General features: G+C 42.9%; 1 protein-coding gene across 2 annotated transcripts in view; it reads right to left on the reverse strand.

Annotated features, from left to right (window-relative positions):
* Window positions 1–1,221: 1,221 nt before the first annotated feature.
* The window catches only part of LOC109885802 (thrombospondin-2-like), a 169,784-nt gene continuing 153,091 nt past the window's right edge, over window positions 1,222–17,914 (reverse strand). The window contains exons 13-23 of one of the 2 annotated variants that reach the window (XM_031835170.1): window positions 12,118–12,336; window positions 11,729–11,836; window positions 10,889–11,048; window positions 10,167–10,285; window positions 9,305–9,539; window positions 6,500–6,727; window positions 4,587–4,858; window positions 4,287–4,384; window positions 4,011–4,150; window positions 3,816–3,849; window positions 1,222–3,192 (exon numbers count right to left, since the gene is read on the reverse strand). In XM_031835170.1, the coding sequence (XP_031691030.1) occupies window positions 3,189–3,192; window positions 3,816–3,849; window positions 4,011–4,150; window positions 4,287–4,384; window positions 4,587–4,858; window positions 6,500–6,727; window positions 9,305–9,539; window positions 10,167–10,285; window positions 10,889–11,048; window positions 11,729–11,836; window positions 12,118–12,336 (1,617 nt within the window). In that variant the 3' untranslated portion in view covers window positions 1,222–3,188. The remainder of the gene's footprint in view (window positions 3,193–3,815; window positions 3,850–4,010; window positions 4,151–4,286; window positions 4,385–4,586; window positions 4,859–6,499; window positions 6,728–9,304; window positions 9,540–10,166; window positions 10,286–10,888; window positions 11,049–11,728; window positions 11,837–12,117; window positions 12,337–17,914) is intronic. The other variant, XM_031835171.1, reaches the window with a different exon arrangement.

The raw sequence follows: 17,914 nt of genomic DNA on the forward strand, positions 1-17,914 counted from the left end.
TCTAAGTCCTGCCATCTCCTTCCTCTGCCTGGTCTCCCTACAGCCCTACAGACTGCGGAGGCCTTGTTTACACACGTCTTCCGGCACTACGGGGTGCCTGAGGATATAGTGTCTGATCCCGGTCCCCAGTTCACTTCGACGGTCTGGAAGGCGTTCATGGAACATCTGGGGGTCTCGGTCAGACTTACCTCAGGTTTTCACCCCGAGAGTAACGGGCAGGTAGAGAGAGTTAACCAGGATGTGGGTAAGTTTCTAACGTCCTATTGCCAGGACCGGCCAGGGGAGGGGGCAGCGTTTGTGCCCTGGGCAGAGATGGCCCAGAACTAGCTCCACCACACCTCCACTAAACTCTCCCCCTTCCAGTGTGTATTGGGTTATCAGCCGGTTCTGGCTCCTTGGCATCAGAGACAGACTAAAGCTCCTGCAGTGGACGACTGGTTCTGGCGCGTGGAGGAAACATGGGACGCCGCCCATGTTCACCTTCAGCGCGCCGTGCTGAGCCAGAAAGTTGACGCAGACCGTCACAGCAGTGTTCGCACCGGGGGACCGGGTCTGGCTCTCGACCCAAAACCTGCCCCTCCGCCTGCCTTGTCGGAAGCTGGGTCCGCGGTTTGTGGGGCCATTTAAAGTCCCGAGGAGAGTGGACGAGGTTAGTTATAGGTTACAGCTTCCCCCCAATTACCGCATTAACCCCTCGTTCCATGTGTCTCTCCTCAGGCCGGTGGTGGCTGGTCCACTCCAGGAGTCTGAGGTGCGGGAGGTTCCTCCGCCTTCTCTGGACATCGAGGGGGCCCCGGCGTACTCATTTCCCTCATTATGTGTTGTGTATTTAACCCTCTGTTCCCCCATGTCTTTGTGTGGTATTGTTTATTGTAAGTGCTTGTGCACATTTTGTTTGACTGGTGCTCGTCGGGTTATTGTGCCCATACTTTGCATTTCTTATGCCATTGGTTTTACTGTTAAACTGCTCCGGCTATTATCAAGTTCTGCTCTCCTGCGTCTAACTTCCCTGCGACCAGATAGGCACCCCTTACAATATTTCTCTTTGCATATGATAGATTCAACTAGAGGGACTATACATTTTATCTTCACTTGAAAATATTTAAAGGATCTGATGTATTAATTAATCAATCAATCAGTTTAATGGTAAATATAAATCAATATCATTTTATGACATATTTATAACAATCCATCATTTCCAGTATCACAATGAAGAAGACATGGTGTACAAACAATTTATTTTGGAAATGAGATCTCTTTTAAGTGGAACACATACATGACGACTCCTCCACAACTATCACAACTAATAATGGTACATTTAACAACAAACAAATACCTTTAAAAAAAAATGTTTTTTTAAACATTTGTGCATTGCAATATCCCTCACAAAATATAACAAAGCTAGTTATTAACAAAGAAAACTACATTTGACAACAATTCATGCTATGCAGACTGATGACAACTTAAAAGCTATACATTGCAAATATCCTTGATACATAATATTCAACCAAAAGTTACAAGAAACATTTTTACTTGATTTTTGAATAGATTCTAGAATGGTTAAATGTTTGAATAGATTCTAGAATGGTTAAATGTTTGAATAGATTCTAGAATGGTTAAATGTTTGAATAGATTCTAGAATGGTTAAATGTTTGAATAGATTCTAGAATGGTTAAATGTTTGAATAGATTCTAGAATGGTTAAATGTTTGAATAGATTCATCTGGTTAAATGTTTCACTCATTCAAAACAGAAAGTTCTCTTCTCATGACCACCTGTTTCTACGTTAACACGTGAACGACACATTTACATTGACATAAAGTCAAGTGTTTTCATTGTGTCCCATCTGAAATGTCCCCCTGTCACACCAGGCAAACACACTCAAACCTCAGACCGTCAGCTGTCGTGGTCAAGGATGCTGTGATAATAATAATAATCATTGTTGTTCTCTGACACATACTACTACTACTACAACTAACCCCAAACATGACATTTGCCCTTACATCAATGTAGCACTCTTATATCAACACTTAAGTCTATGTTCCAATGTCCATACTAGCATACTACTAGAATGCACAATATATTGCTTGATTCTATCGAAGTGGGATGCTGTATTGGATGTATTGGAACAGAACGCTACAACAAACCCAAACTACTACAACTGCTCCACTTGAAACCACTGTTTTGAGTGACGATAGGGCCTCTCTTGGGGAATTAGTGAGCATATGAATCAAGTAATACATGACAGAACACTGCATAGTGCACAAAGTTTGTGATAGTCTATTCTATCTTGATGTTTGAGACATTTTGATGTTGATATCCAACGATTTTTCTGTTGTACTTCAATTGTGAAATTTCGTCAGTGTAAACAAATAAATAAATGATTTACCATCTCTAACAAACAAAACAAACAAGACATAAACTCACAATAATAATTTACAGAAGAAATTATAGTACAAACTTAGTATAAACATCCCAAAGTACTTTAAAATGCTATAAAACGGTCTCAAGGTCAACCTTCTTAGAGTTTGACAAACATTTTAAATGGATGAAGACCAGTTCAGGATGGCATAAGAAACAATACAAAATATAACTTTGTTTCATTAAGTCAGCAACATACATCAGTGTGCTTTGGTATCAAATAAGAGTTTGGCAGTTAATATTACATTTGATCGTATTTTTCACTGTATGGCTGAAACTGCTGAGCTCAATACAGAGACCTTTAGTTGCTGGGCGACCTAGACACCTTTACTGTACCAAGTTGCTCTCTATTCCAGCAAGAATATCAATATGTATCGAGTAACAATCATTTTATATTTACTTTTGTTAATGTAAAGCTGTAGAAAGTTAGAAAAGCACAAAAGTGGTTGTTCAAAGAATCCCTATAATATGTTGTCAACATCAGTTACTTAGTTTTTTTCCATCGCCAAGGCCTTTTTCATTTGTCCACTTGGCATCTGTTTTCACTTCTCAAGGAAATGTCTTTTCACATAAGGCACTCAGAAAAACTGCAAAGGGCCATGGCTGCCCCTTCAATGGAAAGTTAGAGGCAAAAAGACTTTGGAGGGGCGAAGTTGAAGCTCCATTTCTTTGGTTGAAACGACAAGCGACTCAGCAATAGGCTGGTGATCAGGTTATGAGGTTTAGTGTCTTTAGCCATTGGAAGTTATCACATCCAATGCTGTTCAGTTATCTAGATAAAAAAAGGAAGAAAAAGTATGATTATTTATAAACACAAAGCTAAGGAATAACAGCATATCCAGAGTCATACAGTATGTAGATTAAGTCTATATACAGTATACAGCTGTATACCTATACAGTTTGGCAGTATGGTTCTGGGAAGGTACAACACGGAATACAGCAGAAGGTGGAGCATTGGGTGTATCATTCCATGAAGCAAGACAACAACTATTTCACTGTGACAGTGATCAAGCAGTATTCTCATATTTGTGATCAAAGTAGCACCTGAAAAATTTAAGACCACACACCAGACCTCCCGCAGTGTCGCACACACACACACACACACACACACACACACACACACACACACACACACACACACACACACACACACACACACACACACACACACACACACACACACACACACACACACACACACACACACACACACACACACACACACACACACACACACACACACACACTAGTCTGAGTCATTGGAACCAGGCAAGGTGACAAGCAGAAACAAAAGCATGACTGCTGTTTTCTTTTTAACAAAGCGTGATTTTTGTATTTCTTAAAAAACTATTTTTTACAGCCGACACAAAGCAGAGACCTCTTTATGATTGTTACCTGATGGACAACACAGTTGGAAACTCCAGCTCATCTGAGTATTGGAAAAGATTTAGAAGGTTTTAACAACACTTTCCCCCCCTTCAGCTGCATTTTGTCTCGATAAAGGAGAGATCTCTCACCAACCAACCATTCTACACAGCACAAACAGATCTGGGACCAAGCTAGAATGGTGTTACTAGCTATAGAACTCACCTCTGCACTCGTATTTGAGATCGGAGAAGAAGACCAGTTCCTGGGAGAACACAAACAGGCCTAACCGTCCTCCAGCAAACGTCTTGTCGTACACTGGTCCTGAGTCTGCCAAGATCTGTTTCCCTTCATAAACCACAACCCTGCAAAACGCAACAAGACAATACATGAATGATTGCTTGGTGTGATCAACTGGATTCAATCCCAGGTCTCCTACATACCACCAGACTGTTTTAGCCCACTGAGCTAAATTCTAGGTATTAGGCTAGACTTGCTCACCTGATGAAACCAGTCTTGGGTCTGTGGATGAGGTGCCACCTGTAGGCTGTGTAATCCTTCCAGCCAATGTTTTTGGGATCGTGCCAAAGAGTGCGCACCTGTAGACAACAGAGAAGGAGTACAATTATTTACTAAAGAGCTATGATCTATGGTCACTTTATATATTTGATTGATTGACTGAAAGTTTGCTCAATAGAGGGTATGACTACACCAGAGACACAGTATGATATGTTGGCTTATATGACTTAGCTGTGTCAGGGTGAGTGGCCACTTTGGATGGAATCTTGGATCTTAGCATACCTGTTCTTTAGTGTTTCCTGTGTGCCACAGGGCGTTTCTCAGGTTCTCCCCTGTGCCTGTGGTTGAATTGACCACCTTCAGGGAGACACCAGAGATACCGAAGGCCTTGGAGGGTTTGTCTTCCCAGTAGGTCTGAGTGACCTGCTTCCACATCACCACGTAGAAGCGGCCGCTCGACTGGTAGCCGAACACGAAACCAGCGTAGTCGTCATCCCGGTCCGTGTTCACGTAGAACGTACCACTGAAGTCCACCGCGTTGAACTCATCAAAGCCTGGAATGGTGGGACAGAACATGTGAATACTAAGGATGGATGGTGAGACAGAACATGTGAATACTAAGGATGGATGGTGGGACAGAACATGTGAATACTAAGGATGTATGGTGGGACAGAACATGTGAATACTAAGGATGGATGGTGGGACAGAACATGTGAATACTAAGGATGGATGGTGGGACAGAACATGTGAATACTAAGGATGGATGGTGGGACAGAACATGTGAATACTAAGGATGGATGGTGGGACAGAACATGTGAATACTAAAGATGGATGGTGGGACAGAACATGTGAATACTAAGGATGGATGGTGGGACAGAACATGTGAATACTAAAGATGGATGGTGGGACAGAACATGTGAATACTAAGGATGGATGGTGGGACAGAACATGTGAATACTAAGGATGGATGGTGGGACAGAACATGTGAATACTAAGGATGGATGGTGGGACAGAACATGTGAATACTTAGGATGGATGGTGGGACAGAACATGTGAATACTAAAGATGGATGGTGGGACAGAACATGTGAATACTAAAGATGGATGGTGGGACAGAACATGTGAATACTAAGGATGGATGGTGGGACAGAACATGTGAATACTAAAGATGGATGGTGGGACAGAACATGTGAATACTAAGGATGGTTGGTTATTAAAAATTAATCAGGGATTCAGAATTAAAATGCATATACTGTACACTACATGGCCAAAAGAATGTGGACACATGCTCGTCGAACATCTCATTCCAAAATCATAGGCATTAATATGACGTTGGTCCCCACCTTTGCTACTATAATAGCCTCCACTCTTCTGGGAAGGCTTTCTGCTAGATGTTAGAACATTGCCGCAGGGACTTGCCCTGATGTTTGGTGATTAGGCCTGAATCTCAGTCGGCGTTCTAATTAATCCCAAAGGTATTGGATGGGGTTGAGGTCAGGGTTAAGTACAGGCAAACAGTTATTGTGCTGATGTTGCTTCCATAGGCAGTTTGGAACTTGGTAGTGGCATATTGAACTGGCATATTGAACTGGCATATTGAACTGGCATATTGAACTTGAACTGTAAAACCAAGGACAGACGGTTTTCACTTGCACTCTGCGTTCTCGTTCTGTGAGCTTATGTGACCAACCACTTCGCGGCTGAGCTGTTGTTGCTCCTAGACGTTTCCACTTCACAATAACAGCACTTACAGTTAACGGCTCTAAGTGCACGGCTCTAGCAGGGGCGGCAGGCCAGAACTTTGACTAACTGACTTGTTAGAAAGGTGGCATCCTATAACGGTGCCACATTGAAAGTAACTGAGCTCTTTAGTAAGGCTATTCTAATGCCAATGTTTGTCTATGGAGATTGCACGGCTGTGTGCTTGATTTTATACATCTGTCAGCAACAGATATGGCTGAAATAGCAGAATCCACTAATTTGAAGGGGTGTCCACATACTTTCATGTACACTATATATACAAAAGTATCTGAGGTAAGGTTGTCCTGCTCTACTCGCCCACTGTGATGCAAGGTCAGAATTGACAGTCTGCACATCTCTAAACTGTAGTGAATTAAATATCTCAAACGTATCTCTAATAATTCTATATTTTACGTCAGTATAGGGACTACTTATTGAGGTTAATGTCCTACTCACCAACAGCGATGCCTGGGTCAGAGTTGACAGTCTGCACCAGCTCCTTGCCCTGATGCCTAACCACCCAGTTGGGGTCGATCTGCGTGGTTCCCTTGGGGTCCAGGTGCACCATCTGAAACTTACGGAAGTTTGTGACGGTGACGGCGTTGTTCTCAGGACACACGTCAAGGATGTCCGGGATGTTGTCGTTGTCAAAGTCGTCTTTGCAGGCGTCTCCTCTACCGTCGCCTGTTGATAGAAGAGCAGAAGACGCTGGGTTAAAATACAAAGTCCTAGTGTGACAACTTTGACTGTGGTCGTAACGAGGTCTGCTTTTTAAATGAAAAACAGAGCACCATGAATTCATAATACAATGTTCCATCTTTGGTTGTTGCTCTCCTATTCCCTTTCAATGGAAGCTTTTTTGATTTATTATTAGGATTCCCATTCGTTTTTGCAGAAGCAGCAGTTACTCCTCCTGGGGTGCACGATGAGTGAATACGATCCATGCTAACCTGTAACTTTACTTCAAATGTCCATCATTTCTGGCGACAAAAATTGCCACCCCAGGGAAGGCAGACATTTCACTTAGTCTGCTAAGTTTTCATCAAAAAAGCGGAACAGAAAATAATCACAATTCTTTCCCAAGAACTTTTAGCTTTTAATACTGTATGTCTGCCAATTCCAATAAGGAGTCTCAGCCATCTCTGCATGCCATGAAAATTACCATTGATACGTGTAACTGTCTTAGAGGACATCGTCTATTAGAAATAGACTCAGGGCATGATACAGAGTGAAGGGAAGTGGCCAGCGAGATTAAAGCCTGTGCTACGGTGAAGTAGCTTCATTTTCTCCACTTTCTCCTCTACTCTTTTGTTATTGCACAGGGGGCTGACTTGATTCTATCAAATAAACACTTTTTGATGAGATGTGAAGAGGATGAAGGGATCTGGCACACTCTTTCTCCCTCCATCTTTCCCATATCTCTCTCCCTCCCTATCCCCCCTCTCCACACAGACTGTTTCAATTTAAAGCCAACTAAACAATTTCCAGGTAACCCTGCATGATGAAACTGAAATTGGGCACTGTGGATTAATCGAGAGCAAGCGAGCCCAGATGCCCCTTTTGGAAATAAAACTGGCTGGCTGATGATACCATCATGGGTTCCTGCTCCGCACGATGAAGTCATACGCTAATGACTTCATCAACCCTGACCCAGAAATACTCATTTTTGTTAACTCTTTCCTGTCTGACCCACCCACCATACTTGCACAATAAAACTGTGGGAGCATTCAACAACAGTTACTGGATGTGCATATACTACTTATAGGGGAAATAGAGAGGGGAAATAGAACAAGGCATATTGAACTGTAAAACGATGAGTGAAAAAGGAGGGGATTAAAAGGAATCTCATGTGTGTTTATGGTGCACAGGTGCAGGGTTAGGGTTTCCCGGGAAAAGGTTAGGGTTCCCAAGTGCAGGGTTCCCATGAGCAGGTGCAGGTTTAGGGTTCCCAGGTGCAGGATTCCCAGGTACAGAGTTCTCAGTTCCCTGGTGCAGGGCTAGGGTTCCCAGGTGCAGGGTTAGGGTTCCTTGGTGCAGGGTTAGGGTTCCCAGGTACAGGATTAGGGATCCCAGGTGCAGGATTCCCAGTTCCCAGTTGCAGGTTTAGAGTTCCCCAGTGCAGGTTTAGGGTTCCCAGATGCAGGGTTTGGGTTCTCCGGTGCAGGGTTCACAGGTACAGGGTTCCCAGTTCCAAGGTGCAGGGTTCCCAGGTGTAGGGTTAGGGTTCCCAGGTTCAGGGTTTCCAGTTCCCAGGTGCAGGTTTAGGGTTCCCAGATGCAGGGTTTGGGTTCTCCGGTGCAGGTTCCCAGGTACAGGGTTCCCAGTTCCCTGGTGCAGGTTTAGGGTTCCCAGGTGCAGGGTTACGGTTCACAGGTACAGGGTTAGGGTTCCCCGGTACAAGGTTAGGATTCCCAAGTGCAGGGCTCCCAGGTGCAGGGTTAGGGATCCCAGGTGCAGGGTTAGGGTTCCCAGGTGCAGGGTTAGGGTTCCCAGGTACAGGGTTCCCCGGTACAAGGTTAGGGTTCCCAAGTGCAGGGATCCCAGGTGCAGGGTTAGGGATCCCAGGTGCAGGGTTAGGGATCACAGGTGCAGGGTTAGGGATCCCAGGTGCAGGGTTAGGGTTCCCAGGTGCAGGGTTCCCAGTTCCCAGTTTTATGTTTAAGGTTCCCCAGTGCAGGGTTAGGGTTCGCAGGTACAGGGTTCCCAGTTCCCAGGTATAGGATTAGGGTTCCCAGGTGTAGGGTTTGGGCTCCCCGGTGCAGGGTTCCCAGGTACAGGGTTCTCAGTTCTCTGATGCAGGTTTAGGGTTCCCAGGTGCATGGTTAGGGTTCCCCGGTGCAGGGTTAGGGTACCCAGGTGCAGGATTAGGGTACCCAGGTGCAGGGTTAGGGTTCCCAAGTGCATGAATGTAAAAGGGAGGGGAATAGGTTCTGCTTTGTGTTTTATGGTGGACAGGTGCAGGGAAGCCTCAAAGGGAGATTCCTGTACCACAAGCAGCAGTCTGTGTGATTATAGATAGTATCTACAGTATACTATATAGGGCTCTCACAGAGTCTACCTAATGGCTACTAATTCAGACAGCTACAGTCACAGCACTGTTCACAGGTGTGAGGGTATTCAACATGCTGATGCACATTGTGTGTGTGTGTGTGTATGTGTGTATGTGTGTGTGTGTGTGTGTGTGTGTGCGTGTGTGTGCGTGTGTGTGCGTGTGTGTGCGTGGGTATGCATACGTCCATGCACACATGTTTTCCTCCTTACCATCAGAGTCCAGTTGATCTTTGTTGGGCGTCAATCTACAGTTGTCTCTATCGTCAGGGATACCGTCATTGTCATCGTCGAAGTCACAGGCGTCCCCTTTACCGTCCTTATCGTGGTCTGCCTGGTTTGAGTTGGCCACATAAGGACAGTTGTCCAGGTTGTTCTGGTGACCGTCTTCATCAATGTCCTGGTTGTTGTCACACTGGTCTCCTACAAGGTCATTGTCTGTGTCAGCCTGTTAGAGAGGAGAGTTACAAGTCATATTCTGTGTCAGCCTTTTAGAGAGGAGAGTTACAGGTCATATTCTGTGTCAGCCTGTTAGAGAGGAGAGTTACAAGTCATATTCTGTGTCAGCCTGTTAGAGAGGAGAGTTACAGGTCATATTCTGTGTCAGCCTGTTAGAGAGGAGAGTTACAAGTCATATTCTGTGTCAGCCTGTTAGAGAGGAGAGTTACAAGTCATATTCTGTGTCAGCCTGTTAGAGAGGAGAGGGGAGGGTTACAGGTCATTGTCTGTGTCAGCCTGTTAGAGAGGAGAGTTACAAGTCATATTCTGTGTCAGCCTTTTAGAGAGGAGAGTTACAGGTCATATTCTGTGTCAGCCTGTTAGAGAGGCGAGTTACAAGTCATATTCTGTGTCAGCCTGTTAGAGAGGAGAGGGGAGGGTTACAGGTCATTGTCTGTGTCAGCCTGTTAGAGAGGAGAGGGGAGGGTTGCAGATACCAGCTTGATTTTCCAGAACTTTTCTAAATGTTATATTAGAAAATATTTATAATGTTTCTGGCATTTAGCAACCCTAATAGCAATGGGGTAGCTTTTGTAATTACACAAGTAGTGTAATAGTGACTGTTTATTTTTCCTACCTGGTCAGGGTTGTGTAATAGAGGACAGTTGTCACACTGGTCACCCACTCGATCCATGTCAGTGTCCTTTTGGTCATTGTTGTACACGTACGGACAGTTGTCTTGCTCATTTGGGATTTCTAAAGGAAAGGGGAAATGGACAATGAAAAGGAAAATTGTAATATTGTGTGTGCAGGACTTATCTTGAGTTATAATCTTAGATATTTGCTTGCATGTGGCATATATATATATATATATATATTTTGTACCTTTATTTAACTAGGCAATTCAGTTAAGAACAAATCATTATTTTCAATGATGGCCTAGAAACAGTGGGTTAACTGCCTGTTCAGGGGCAGAACAACAGATTTGTACCTTGTCAGCTCAGGGATTTGAACTTGCAACCTTCTGGTTACTAGTTCAACGCTCTAACCACTAGGCTACACGGCCGCCCCGAGCTAATGCTCGGGGCGGCTACCCATAGATACCCATAGACGTCTAGCCAGTGAGTTAATACTAGCTAGCAATTGAGCTAGCGCGAGTTAGCAACTTCCTTCAAACCGCATGCAAAGACATAAAAATGGTGTCGGCGAGTTCATCTGACTCTGGGGAAGGAGATAAATGATCCCTTTAAATAATACATTAGAGGCATATAAAAGTTAAGAGTTGAAGGAGCCTATCCCCTAACTATAATATAACAGTGAAGCATATTCTTTAGTAATTTGGTCAGAAATAACTGATACCATCTCCATCAATGTCGACAGCACAGGCATCTCCTTCGCCGTTGTGGTCAGTGTCAATCTGGGCAGGGTTGTGTTCGTAGGGACAGTTATCACAACGGTCACCCACATCATCTTTATCAAAGTCAAACTGTCTGGGGTTATACAGGAGAGGACAGTTGTCCTGAGGAGAGAGAGAGAGAGAATCCAAATGAGAATTATTAAAGCGTCCGTTGATTGAAGAGGGCATTTGATTTCCTATTTAATTCATCTAAATACCCCGATGAAGGCATTTGCCAAAATGTGTTGGTTTTAACAATAAAACATTGATCCTTGAAGCAAACTTCTATTGTCCTACCAAGAGTTACTGAATATCTTTTCACCCATTTAATACATTTGCCTTAAAGGTCCAACACAGGCATTTTTATCTCAATATTAAACCATTTCTGGGTAACAATCAAGTACCTAACTGTTATTGTTTTCAATTAAAATGGTTGAAAATGAACAAAAATAGCTTCTTAGCAAAGAGCAATTTCTCAAGCAATCATTTTGGAGTGTCTGGGAGTGGCCTGAGTGAGAGGCCTAATTGGAGAAGCCTAATGGGAGGCATAGGTAGCTAGGTTTGAAACTATCTTTGTTATTGTTCTATTAGCTTATATCGCCAGGCAGGTCAAAACTCCACCCATGCAAAACAAGTTGAAATTTCAGGAGGTCTTTTCAAACAGCTCTTACATTAAAAGGGCATTATCATAATTTTCAGAATTTCACACTTTTATTCCAACCTCATAGTGTGGAAATATATATATTAAAACAAAGGACAATAATGTTTTGGACTTCACAGGGCCGTTAAAAAAGGTCTCCTACTCTCTCATCCACGATTGCATCATTGTCATCATCCTTGTCGCAAGCGTCTCCCTGGCCGTCTTTGTCAAAGTCCTCTTGTCCAGAGTTAGGCAGGTTGGGGCAGTTATCCTGTTAAAGATTGATAAAGAAATGGAAACAGTTTTAGAAATAGCCACAGGAAGAACTATCAACGAGTGATATACTGTAAGATTGGAAAAATATGGAAAATCTGCAGGTCTGGTATGAGGATAAAAGTTTCCTGGACCTAGATTAAGCCTAGTCCTAGACTAAAGTGCATGCTCAATTGAAAATCTCAATTGAAACAAATTTTCGAGGAAGGTCTAGGTTTAATCAAGAACTATGGACTAGGCTTAATGTGGCCCAGGAAACATAATGTTAGGGTCTGTTACCTTCCTGCAGTGATAGGTGGCGTTGGCGTCACACACCAGGTTCTGATTGGGCCATCCGTCTAGGTCAGAGTCCTCTCCACAGATGAAGCCATCCCCGGCATAGCCTATCCTACAATCACACTTATACATGGGGTCACTGAAGTGGCTAAGGTAGATACACTCAGCTGAACGGTGACAGTTGTGGGTCTTGTCTTTGCAGGGGTTCTCTGGCTCGCAAACCTAGAGAGATAGAGATGCGATAGAGAGAAAGAGAACAGTCTAAGAAGACCCCTCAGCTGGGGTATATTGGCCATATACCACACCCCCTCTGACCTTATTGCTTAAATAAACCATTTAGTTTAGTCTAATTTAGCATATTTTCATTTCCCAAGGAAGAACATGGTAAAAGTGCAGTAAATCAGCGTATCAATCTCATCGTAAAGTGTGTTCTCAGATGTCATGTTATGTTATGTCACACTATGTGATGTTATGCCATGTTATGTGATGTTATGTCATGTCTTTTCATGTTATGCCATATGTGAGGGCTGTACTTCTGAACCTATATGCTCCCTGCTCTGCCCAGATCCCTGTGCCCTGTGGATTCTGCTACACTGTATTGTGTAGCTACAGCAAGAGAACACTGTTATGGCTACAGCTGTTCATCTATAGGAAGAGAGTGGATGCCAGTCCATGAGCTCATACTATAACGTTACAACAGTGTTGCGTGATGACCAATAAGAACACATTTATTCCTTTAATCAGCTCTGGGATACAGAGGTGCTCAATGCCAGCTATGAGACAATTCCCTTTCCCCTTCCCTCAAATCAATTCGTAGGATGTTAGCCTCGGATGTTAGCCTCGGATGTTAGCCTCGGATGTTAGCCTCGGATGTTAGCCTCAGATCAGAGCAGGCCCAGTTTTTAAATGCCAGTGACAAGGTAGTGATTTACCTGGTATGTTATGCAACATTAGGGCAGAGCAGATCTGGGTTCAAATATTATTTGAGATTATTCAACTAATTTTGAGTGTTTGTTTTTGCCTGTCTGGAGTGCAAGAAGGGCAGGGTATGTACTTTTGTGATGACTCTATTAGTTCCATTGTGCCAGGTAAGCTCAATCAAGCCCTGATAGTATTATAAATAATTTCAAATATTATTTGAACCCAGGTCTATTGGAAAGCAGAGCTATGTAGCGAAATGATTGAACTTCCCAACAGGATTCACAGTTCTAAAGGAGAAACAATGTATGTATACCACAACAGACGTGGTGCCAGTGTTAATGACCTAACAAAGCATCATTAAAACATCAGATATTTGTGGTTAGAGTGGAAACTGAGTGCTAACATACACACCATCAGGTACACATACACATTACTTTGTAAAGTTCCACACACTTTATAGCTCTCATAGCAACTACCAAGTCTACTAATACTGTAAACGAAGCCTCCTACCACCTCTACTAATACTGTAAACCAAGCCTCATACCACGTCTACTAATACTGTAAACAAAACCTCATACCAACTCTACAAATACTGTAAACCAAGCCTCCTACCACGTCTACTAATACTGTAAACCAAACCTCATACCACCTCTACTAATACTGTAAACCAAGCCTCATACTACCTCTACTAATACTGTAAACCAAGCCTCCTACCACCTCTACTAATACTGTAAACCAAGCCTCCTACCACCTCTACTAATACTGTAAACCAAGCCTCATACCCCCTCTACTAATACTGTAAACCAAGCCTCCTACCACCTCTACTAATATTGTAAACCAAGCCTCATACTACATCTAATAATACTGTAAACCAAGCCTCATATCAACTCTACTAATACTGTAAACCAAACCTCATACCAACTCTACTAATACTGTAAACAAAACCTCATACCAACTCTACTAATACTGTAAACCAAGCCTAATACCATCTACCACTGCTACAAATACTGTAAACCAAGCCTCATACTACCTCTACTAATACTGTAAACCAAGCCTCATACTACCTCTACTAATACTGTAAACCAAGCCTCCTACCACCTCTACTAATACTGTAAACCAAGCCTCATACCACCTACCACCTCTACTAATACTGTAAACCAAGCCTCATACTACCTCTACTAATACTGTAAACCAAGCCTCCTACCACCGCTACTAATACTGTAAACCAAGCCTCCTACCACCGCTACTAATACTGTAAACCAAGACTCCTACCAACTCTACTAATACTGTAAACCAAGCCTAATATCACCTACCACTGCTACAAATACTGTAAACCAATCCTCCTACCACCTCTACTAATACTGTAAACCAAGCCTCATACCAACTCTAATAATACTGTAAACCAAGCCTCATAAAACTCTACTAATACTGTAAACCAAGCCTCATACCACATACCACCTCTACTAATACTGTAAACCAAGCCTCCTACCACCTCTACTAATACTGTAAACCAATTTTCCTACCACCTCTACTAATACTGTAAACCAAGCCTCCTACCACCTACTACGTCTACTAATACTGTAAACACAGCCTCACACTACCTCTACTAATACTGTAATCCAAGCATCCTACCACCTCTACTAATACTGTAAACCAAGCCTCAAACCAACTCTACTAATACTGTAAACCAAGCCTCCTACCACCTACTACGTCTACTAATACTGTAATCCAAGCCTCCTACCACCTCTACTAATACTGTAAACCAAGCCTCATACCAACTCTACTAATACTGTAAACCAAGCCTCATACCAACTCTACTAATACTGTAAACCAAGCCTCATACCACCTCTACTAATACTGGAAACCAAGCCTCATACCACCTCTACTAATACTGGAAACCAAGCCTCCTACCACCTACCACCGCTACTAATACTGTAAACCAACCTCATACCACCTCTACTAATACTGTAAACCAAGCCTCATACCACCTACCACCTCTACTAATACTGTAAACCAAGCCTCCTACCATCTCTACTAATACTGTAAACCAAGCCTCCTACCACCTCTACTAATACTGTAAACCAAGCCTCATACCACCGCTACTAATACTGTAAACCAAGCCTCCTACCATCTCTACTAATACTGTAAACCAAGCCTCACACCACCTTTACTAATACTGTAAACCAAGCCTCCTACCACCTCTACTAATACTGTAATCCAAGCCTCACACCACCTCTACTAATACTGTAAACCAAGCCTCCTACCACCTCTACTAATACTGTAAACCAAGCCTCATACCACCTACCACCTCTACTAATACTGTAAACCAAGCCTCATAACACCTCTACTAATACTGTAAACCAAGCCTCCGACCACCGCTACTAATACTGTAAACCAAGACTCCTACCAACTCTACTAATACTGTAAACCAAGCCTAATATCACCTACCACTGCTACAAATACTGTAAACCAATCCTCCGCCCACCTCTACTAATACTGTAAACCAAGCCTCATACCAACTCTAATAATACTGTAAACCAAGCCTCATAAAACTCTACTAATACTGTAAACCAAGCCTCATACCACATACCACCTCTACTAATACTGTAAACCAAGCCTCCTACCACCTCTACTAATACTGTTAACCAAGCCTCCTACCACCTACTACGTCTACTAATACTGTAAACCAAGCCTCCTACCACCTACTACGTCTACTAATACTGTAATCCAAGCCTCCTACCACCTCTACTAATACTGTAAACCAAGCCTCATACCAACTCTACTAATACTGTAAACCAAGCCTCATACCACCTCTACTAATACTGTAAACCAAGCCTCATACCACCTCTACTAATACTGTAAACCAAGCCTCCTACCACCTACTACGTCTACTAATACTGTAATCCAAGCCTCCTACCACCTCTACTAATACTGTAAACCAAGCCTCATACCAACTCTACTAATACTGTAAACCAAGCCTCATACCACCTCTACTAATACTGTAAACCAAGCCTCCTACCACCTACCACCGCTACTAATACTGTAAACCAACCTCATACCACCTCTACTAATACTGTAAAACAAGCCTCATACCAACTCTACTAATACTGTAAACCAAGCCTCATACCAACTCTACTAATACTGTAAACCAAACCTCATACCAACTCTACTAATACTGTAAACCAAGCCTAATACCATCTACCACTGCTACAAATACTGTAAACAAAGCCTCATACTACCTCTACTAATACTGTAAACCAAGCCTCCTACCACCTCTACTAATACTGTAATCCAAGCCTCCTACCACCTCTACTAATACTGTAAACCAAGCCTCATACCACCTACCACCTCTACTAATACTGTAAACCAAGCCTCATACCACCTCTACTAATACTGCAAACCAGGCCTCCTACCACCGCTACTAATACTGTAAACCAAGCCTCCTACCACCGCTACTAATACTGTAAACCAAGACTCCTACCAACTCTACTAATACTGTAAACCAAGCCTAATATCACCTACCACTGCTACAAATACTGTAAACCAATCCTCCTACCAACTCTAATAATACTGTAAACCAAGCCTCATAAAACTCTACTAATACTGTAAACCAAGCCTCATACCACATACCACCTCTACTAATACTGTAAACCAAGCCTCCTACCACCTGTACTAATACTGTAAACCAAGCCTCCTACCACCTACTACGTCTACTAATACTGTAAACACAGCCTCACACTACCTCTACTAATACTGTAATCCAAGCATCCTACCACCTCTACTAATACTGTAAACCAAGCCTCATACCAACTCTACTAATACTGTAAACCAAGCCTCATACCACCTCTACTAATACTGTAAACCAAGCCTCATACCACCTCTAATAATACTGTAAACCAAGCCTCCTACCACCTACCACCGCTACTAATACTGTAAACCAACCTCATACCACCTCTACTAATACTGTAAACCAAGCCTCCTACCACCTACCACCGCTACTAATACTGTAAACCAAGCCTCCTACCATCTCTACTAATACTGTAAACCAAGCCTCATACCCCCTCTACTAATACTGTAAACCAAGCCTCACACTACCTCTACTAATACTGTAAACCAAGCCTCCTACCATCTCTACTAATACTGTAAACCAAGACTCCTACCACCTCTACTAATACTGTAAACCAAGCCTCATACCACCTCTACTAATACTGTAAACCAAGCCTCATAACACCTCTACTAATACTGTAAACCAAGCCTCCTACCATCTCTACTAATACTGTAAACCAAGCCTCACACCACCTCTACTAATACAGTAAACCAAGCCTCATACTACCTCTACTAATACTGTAAACCAAGCCTCCTACCATCTCTACTAATACTGTAAACCAAGACTCCTACCACCTCTACTAATACTGTAAACCAAGCCTCATACCACCTCTACTAATACTGTAAACCAAGCCTCATAACACCTCTATTAATACTGTAAACCAAGCCTCCTACCATCTCTACTAATACTGTAAACCAAGCCTCATACCACCTCTACTAATACTGTAAACCAAGCCTCATACTACCTCTACTAATACTGTAAACCAAGACTCCTACCATCTCTACTAATACTGTAAACCAAGCCTCATAACACCTCTACTAATACTGTAAACCAAGCCTCCTACCATCTCTACTAATACTGTAAACCAAGCCTCCTACCACCTACTACGTCTACTAATACTGTAATCCAAGCCTCCTACCATCTCTACTAATACTGTAAACCAAGCCTCATACCAACTCTACTAATACTGTAAACCAAGCCTCATACCACCTCTACTAATACTGTAAACCAAGCCTCATACCACCTCTACTAATACTGTAAACCAAGCCTCCT

Source organism: Oncorhynchus kisutch, linkage group LG11 (genome assembly GCF_002021735.2).
Source record: "Oncorhynchus kisutch isolate 150728-3 linkage group LG11, Okis_V2, whole genome shotgun sequence".
NCBI lineage: Eukaryota > Metazoa > Chordata > Actinopteri > Salmoniformes > Salmonidae > Oncorhynchus > Oncorhynchus kisutch.